Source organism: Monomorium pharaonis, chromosome 1, assembly GCF_013373865.1.
Source record: "Monomorium pharaonis isolate MP-MQ-018 chromosome 1, ASM1337386v2, whole genome shotgun sequence".
Classification (NCBI taxonomy): domain Eukaryota; kingdom Metazoa; phylum Arthropoda; class Insecta; order Hymenoptera; family Formicidae; genus Monomorium; species Monomorium pharaonis.
The window spans coordinates 34,025,932-34,033,598 of record NC_050467.1 but is presented as its reverse complement, the minus strand read 5'-3'; the positions used below and the strand labels follow the sequence as shown (position 1 = coordinate 34,033,598).

The window sequence follows — 7,667 nt, the reverse complement described above, 5'->3', positions numbered from 1 at the left end:
TGTTGTTAGGTTACTTGATAATTGGAAAGTTTTGCAAAATTATTTTAATGTAGCAATATTTGAAGATAATTTAAAATCTGCAGAAATTATTTTAACACAATTAAACGATGATTCCATTAAAGCTTATTTATTGTTTTTGAAATATTCCTTACATTTTTTAAACAATTTTAATATTATTTTTCAATCGCGCAAAATTCTAATTCATAAATTATATCAAAATAGTCAGCAAATAATTCGGCAAATTGCGACGAATTTTATGATCCCCGAGGTTTTGGAACACATCGTTACTATAAATGTAGACGATGAAAATAATATCCGACATTTAGATCAAATACATGTAGGATCTGAATGTGAAAAACATTTGGCTACGTTATCTTTGGAATGCGCGCGGGAAATTAGGTTAAAATGCTTAGAGTTTTATAAAACAGCAATTCGTGAAATGACAAAACATTTGCCTTACAATAATTATTTTTTTGAACAATTATCTTTAAGTAGATCAAAGGTAGATTAAAAATTAGAGATTTAAGTAGTATTGTTGAGCACCTAAAAATAATAGAAATAAATATAACAAAATTAGCAGTCGAATGGATAACTTTACCATCAGTTTTTACCGATTTAGAGAAAAAAGAATTGGCTTTTTTAGAAATCGATGAAATGTGGAAAAAAATACTAGAATGTAAAGACTGTAATGATAAAAAAATATTTTTAAATTTAGAATTATTAGTTGATATAGTTTTAACATTTCCACATTCAAATGCCGAAGCGGAACGGATTTTTTCTATAGTTACAGATGTTAAAAATAAAAAGAGAAATAAATTATCCAATGAAACAATTTCCGCAATTTCCATTGTTCGCTCGAGTTTTCAAACAGAAAATATTAATTGTGTAAATTTTGAACCCGATTGTAAATATTTCGAACTACATGATCCGGAAAATTTATATGCACAACAATCTACTTCGTCTGATGGCACTTAATATTTCTTTTCTAATTTTTATATAATATTATTGCTTAACGTAGAGTCACACTTATTAATTATTTAATTTAACGTACATTTATATTTATTAGTGTTTTCCTTAACGTCAAGTTGCAGTAATCTAGCCAATTTTTTCCTTTTACGTTTATTATAGTATATATAATAATTGTTTTTTTTAGGTATTTATTTTTATAGATGTGCAGTACCTTTGTGCAATATTTCCTTTTACTTAAATTTTTATATTGCGTTATTAAATATATATAATTTATGATATTTGCTGAGATTTGTTAACAAAAGAGTATTTACTGTTTCAGTATTAAATATTAATATATATGCATATTTAAGATATTTTGTCACATGTAAATTTAGTTAAGTTTATAGAGATTAACTATGAAAATATTTGTGATATTAACATTTTTTTTATTGTGATATTGGTTATTCATTTAATTATTCATTGATATTCATTTGGTTTATAATAAATATAATCATTTAATTACATATAAATATTGTTTGCTTTTGTGAATAATAATGTACTTTTTTATTGAATACTGGTAAGGTTTTTGGCAGTTTTCCTTACCCTTGCAACAAATGTTGGTATTCCTTTTTAATTCTGCCAAATAAATGTCTCTTGTTTTAAATATACATGATGTAATTAATTATTTTAATACCTTTTTCTGCTTTAGTTACTTTTTTCTATTATAACTGAATTTTTGTGTGCGCGCGCGCGCACGCGTGTATTTATATTTTCCTTTTTTTTGCTTGGAAAATTTAATAATATTTTAGATAATTTTTTAAAATTTACAATATGTACATATATACGTGTTACTACTGCTTTCTTTTCAATTTCTTAAGTAATTTAGATAATTTTTAAGAATATCTAAATCGAGGGTCTAACGGGACCGTTATTTTCATGAACTTCTACTTCACTGAAGCCCCCACTACCAACGCGCCAACGCGCGTGCGCTAGAAAAAGCGGCCCCAGGAACAACACTGGGGCCCGATTCTTGAAGTCATTCGCAAGAGAAACGTATACGCAAATACTCGCTCTAACAGAAAGTTGTAAGTTTATTGGTTAATAGCCATACGATAGCCAATAAATTTCTAACTTTTCTGTAAGAACAGAATTTGCGAATAAGTTTCTCTTGCGAATAAATTCAAGAATCGAGCCCCTGACTCCCGCCGCTCGACGTTGTCCGAGGAGTGGGGGACCCCTCCACGGGCGCTGCGTGCAGGCGGTGCAGGCAGATTTGCTAGCGAAAGCATCTGAACTGGGCTGCGTTCCGTTTCAATGCATGATGCGCATAATGCATTGTTCATCCTTGTTTAACGTTTGACAAACAACAAGGATGAACGATGCATCATGCGTATCATGCGTGAAACGGAACGCACCCCTGGCATCGCTGCATGCGCCATGAAACGGAACGCACCAGGGGCTCAATTCTTGAATTTATTCGCAAGAGAAACGTATGCGCAAATACCCATTCCAACAGAAAAGTGCAAGTTTATTGGTTAAAGGTCATACCAATGAGGTATGAGGATGATAGCCAATAAGGTTCCAACTTTTCTGCAAGAACAGAATTTGCGAATACGTTTCTCTTGCGAATGAATTCAAGAATCGAGCCCCAGGGGTACGTTCCGTTTCACGCATGATACGCATGATGCATCCGTTCATTTTTGTTTGACGTTTGACAAACAACAAGGATGAACGATGCATCATGCGTATTATGCGTGAAACGGAACGTACCCCATGTGTATCGTGATTGGTAAAGATAACCGAATCCGCGCCGCCGCGTGTCGATTAGGGATGGGCGATGTTAAAAAATACATCGATGTTTAAAACATCGATTAAAGAAAAAAACATTGAAACGACATCGATTATATACGAAAAAAAAAATCGATTTATCGATTAATCGTTAAAATTTTTAAGAAAAACACATAAATTAGTTAACATTAATAATGATTATGTATTAAAAAAATAAAATAACAAAAATAACATAAATAATGTAGCAAAAATAAACAAAGGTTAGCAAATTTATTATATTTTGTAATTTTATTAATCAAAACCTTATAATTGTCTATTTTTATCATTTTCTTTTCATAGTCAGTTAACAAGCTTGAAAAATGTATTGTGTGACAAATGTGTATTAATTAGTCTTATGAGAGATTCACACTTACATTTAATATTTTACAAATGATATCCAATATTTAATAAAATATTTAATGTAATCTTACGATGTTTTTAGATTATTTGAAATAAATATGGAATTAATAAAAATTTAAGAATTAAAGAACAGATGCAATGTTTTAACAAGACATGTATTTTATACAGTATTTAATTAATGAAACAACAAATACATTAGAAATAATATATTTAAAATTATTTAATAGAACTATGTCATCGACAAAATATATTACTGAGATTAAAAAATTAAGATTATGTTTATTTTAATATTCAGTCTTTGATAATAAGCGACCTAAGAAATAATAACGGTATTAATATTTACGAGCTAATCTATATTTTGCTCAGTGTTTAAACAAACTTATGTATTATTTTAATCTTAAAACAATATAACACATATAATACGTTTAGCATAAATTGCACACAAGTTAAAAACTTATATTCTTAATATTAATTGCAAATGAGTTAAAAACTTATTCTTAAATCTTATGAATAACAAATTTTTACTCAATTAATGGAATTAGTTTTCCCCTCCAGTGGAAAATTTTATTATACTTTTATTCCAACGCCCAATCTTCGTCAGTAAGCGAACTGAGAAATAATAACATATTTAAATGTTCGCCGGTTAATCTACTTCGGTCATCATTTTTTATATCACCAGCTTGAGAGAAGATTCTTTCTGATGGAACTGAAGTACCCAATGTACTAATGTATCTCACTGCTTCATGATATAAAGATGGAAAAATATGATTCATGGATTTCCAATATTCAAATGGATCTTCTTTTCGATCAATAATGGGTTGCTTTAAATATTGTTTCACTTCATTTAATTCTTCTGTACAGTTATTATTTTTGGCTACTAAATTGTCGTGAAAATCCCATAAATTACTGTATTGCCTAACAGTCATTTCAGTATTTAACTCTCTATCTATTTGTGGATCCTTCAATGTTCTATATTTTTTTAAATCCGATTCAATATGCTGTACTGCAGTTGCAGCGGCTAAAGATTTTTCAAAGTGTAATTTTTTAAAACGAGGATCCAGTATGGTTGCAATGCTCATTATTTTATTATTTTCAAAATTTTTACATCGATTGTTGATTGCCGATTGTAATTTTTCTTTAAATGTAATTCCAATTTGTGTATCAGGTTTGTTAAAATAAATTGTAACATTCATACAACGCACTAGAGGGATAATAATACTACACGTTGGATATGCTTCTCCACTAATTTCTGTGATAGCACGTTCAATTGGTCTCATAATAGATATCATTTCTTTTAATGTTTTGATTTCGTCATGTCTTAACATATCCAAAGGTTTCTCACATTTTAGTATCACAGGGTAAACGTACTTTTCTAACTCAAGAAATCTGTCTAACATATATAGTGTAGAATTCCAACGCGTTGGAACGTCTCGTATGAATCTTAATACAGTTCCTTCTGTTTTTCCATCACGAAGCTGTAAGTTTTTTAGTTCATCTGATGCAACAATGCTTTTTCTTACAGTGGTGACAATCTTTTTTACTTTATGAATAATTTCTTGAGCATCAGACATGCTGGTTAATGCGTCCGGTACAAGATGCGACAAAATATGCGCAAAACAAGCTAAATGTTTATACTTTCCCACTGTTTTTTCTATCGCCAGTTTTATGTTTGCTGCACTGTCTGTGATAATCGCTGTAATTTTTGAACAATTTAATTTAAATTCTTTGATAATTGTATTTAAAGATTTTGCGAGATATTCAGCAGTATGATTTTTGTATAAAGGGAAAACACCAATACAGCCACTCTTCATTTTTAATTCATCTGTTAGATAGTGAATAGTCACACCAAGGTAACTTTGATTAGTAATGTCAGTCCAATTATCACAAGTAAGACTGTAACAAATAGCTCCGTCGATTTTAGCTATAAAATTATTTTTTAATGTCTTATATCGATCTTCAAGCAGTCTAGTTACTGTCCTCCTGCTTGGAACTTTATACAGAGGCACAATTGTTTTCATTAATTTTTTAAAACCTTTATTTTCGACTGCTGATAGTGGCATTTTATCAACTGCAAGCATGTATAAAATAGTATTTGTGATTCTATCAGATTTACAACCACTATCTAGAACAATAAAACAGAATTTTTAATTCTGAAATTTACAATAAAATGTGTAAATATATTTTAAGTAATAATTTAAGACATACCCATGAAAGACATTTCTCGGTCAAATGCATCTTTAATTTTTGTTTCTTTTGTCTACAAAATGTTTTAATTATGATGAAATTGATTATTTATTCTTTAATTGCCGTTTTAATTTATTACCTTATTATAGATTTTCTTTTCTTTAGTTTTGTCAAGTATATTAGTATCTGATTGAACACTATTAGTGTCATTTTTTCTATGATTAGCAGACCATAATATTTCATGTTTTCTAGTTAAATGTTGCTTCATGTTTGAGGTATTCCCACAATGTTTAATACTTTTATTGCACAAGATACAACGAGCAGTTAAATTCTTTAAATCTTTTTCAAAATATTTCCAAACAAGACTTACTTGTTTTAATCTGTAAATTAACAAAAAAATAAAAAAAAACAATTTTTATATAAAAAATAATTGAAGACATACCGTTTCGTTTCTTCTTTATTAAGTATTTTTGATTGATTATTAGTTGTTTTCTTAGATTGAATATCCACAGTGTGAAGCATGTTGTTTTCTGCATCTTTTGAGTGATGTGATAATATATCCTTAATTTGTTTACAATTTGAAATGTCTACAGTAGCATTTGAGACCATATATTCTGAACAAGACTCTAAAGACAGTTCTTCTATTTCACATGGATCACTGGAAACAATATTGATAAATAATTTTCATGAATAAAACTTAAGCCTGGTTACACAAAATAAACTTCATTTTAATTTAAAGTAAGACTTAAATATGTCTGTCATATCTTAGTTATTTATTAAAGAAAAAGATAAAGATAGACATATGTTTAAATCTTGCTTAAAACCAAACAACTAGTTCTCAGAGAAATAAAAGTTTATGATAAAATTTTGTTTTGCAATATACATACTCAATGTCATCAGAATTATGATCATTACAATTAATGTCATAATTCTTATTTATTAATTCAATTTCCATTTTTGTATTTCTGAACTTATTAATTTCTTTAAAATCTACCATATCCTGCATGTGTAAATATATCTCTTTATTATTATCTGGAAAAATAAGTAATTAAAAATAATTGCCAGATTTTGTAAATTTTCAAGCATAATATATTATGTGTATCTTTTAAAATGGTTTATAGGTGTAACGTAACTAAGTTTCATAAATTACGCATGTTAACTTATAAACACGGGCCAATTTCACCAACCACACGGTTAGACGAACCGACGCGCGACGGTCAGAGTTAAGGTGCCTTTTCACGCTGACGCTTGACGCTCATTTTTAGCGTCAAAAGACATCACGTGACTATTGGTCTGTTCTTTCTAGCTGCACTGTTGCACTGGTGCAATAAATTAAAGTAAGACAAGTATATTTTTTCTCATTCTAACTTATTGCACCAGTGCAACAGTGCAGCTAGAAAGAACAGACCATATAATTGACGAATGGGTGTCTTTATTTTTAGTCACGTGATGTCTTTTGACGCTGAAAATGAGCGTCAAGCGTCAGCGTGAAAAGGCATCATTTTAAGGCCATCACACAATGCCAGGCAATAGGCAATAAAAATAGGAAATAAAGAAAGAGAGAAAGAGAGAAGATCATTTCTCTCTTTCTTTTCTCTCTTTCATTATTTCTTATTGCTTGTTGCCTGGCATTGTGTTTAGGCCCTAAGGCCGGATCTATAATAGGTGTAGTAAGCCTTATGCCATAAGAAATTGACCAATTATAACCGAATATGAGAAGAATAAACGAATATAATTGGTTAATTCCTTAGGGCTTAAGACTTATTACACCTATTGTAGATCCGGCCTTATTATAGACCAGGGGCTCGATTCTTGAATTCATTTGCAAGAAAACATATGCTGTTACGTGCCTAGACACGATAAAAATTCTCTTCTTTAAAATATTTCTATCTAATCACTCTGTACAAACTATGTCTTAAAACTATCCCGATGTGTCATACCAGATCCTTACTTATTGATAACCTTTTCTATCTACGGTCTTTTTAAACTTAATATTTGTCTGTTTCCTCGTCCTGTAAACATCCTGCATCCCACCTAAACTATTCTTTATGACATAGATATCAATTATCAAATTCTCTCCTTTTTAAGAAATCAACCAATAGCTATTTCCGCCTTACGAGCACTTCCTATGATTGGACGATGCTAACTTATTCCGACTTTAATATAAGGATCCCTCTCGATGATTAGAGTCAGTCTCTGTACTAAACCACTAGAAGTTAGACGAAAGTCTGTAAAACGTTAGAATAAAATACTTTAAAATACCAGTGCGATCTATCTCTCACATTACGTGCATCTCACACGTAACAATTGGTGGCAGCGGTTAACCAGTTGTCCTGAAGAAAGACCTC

General features: G+C 30.0%; 1 protein-coding gene across 1 annotated transcript; it reads right to left on the bottom strand.

Annotated features, from left to right (window-relative positions):
* Positions 1-3,005: 3,005 nt before the first annotated feature.
* LOC118647373 (zinc finger BED domain-containing protein 4-like) lies at positions 3,006-6,616 on the bottom strand. Its single transcript, XM_036292172.1, has 3 exons — positions 5,762-6,616; positions 5,341-5,699; positions 3,006-5,257 (listed from the first exon to the last, which is right to left on the bottom strand). Exons 2-3 carry the CDS (start codon positions 5,351-5,353, stop codon positions 3,711-3,713), a joined length of 1,560 nt encoding a protein of 519 aa, XP_036148065.1. The 5' UTR covers positions 5,354-5,699; positions 5,762-6,616; the 3' UTR covers positions 3,006-3,710.
* Between the last annotated feature and the right edge of the window lie 1,051 nt (positions 6,617-7,667).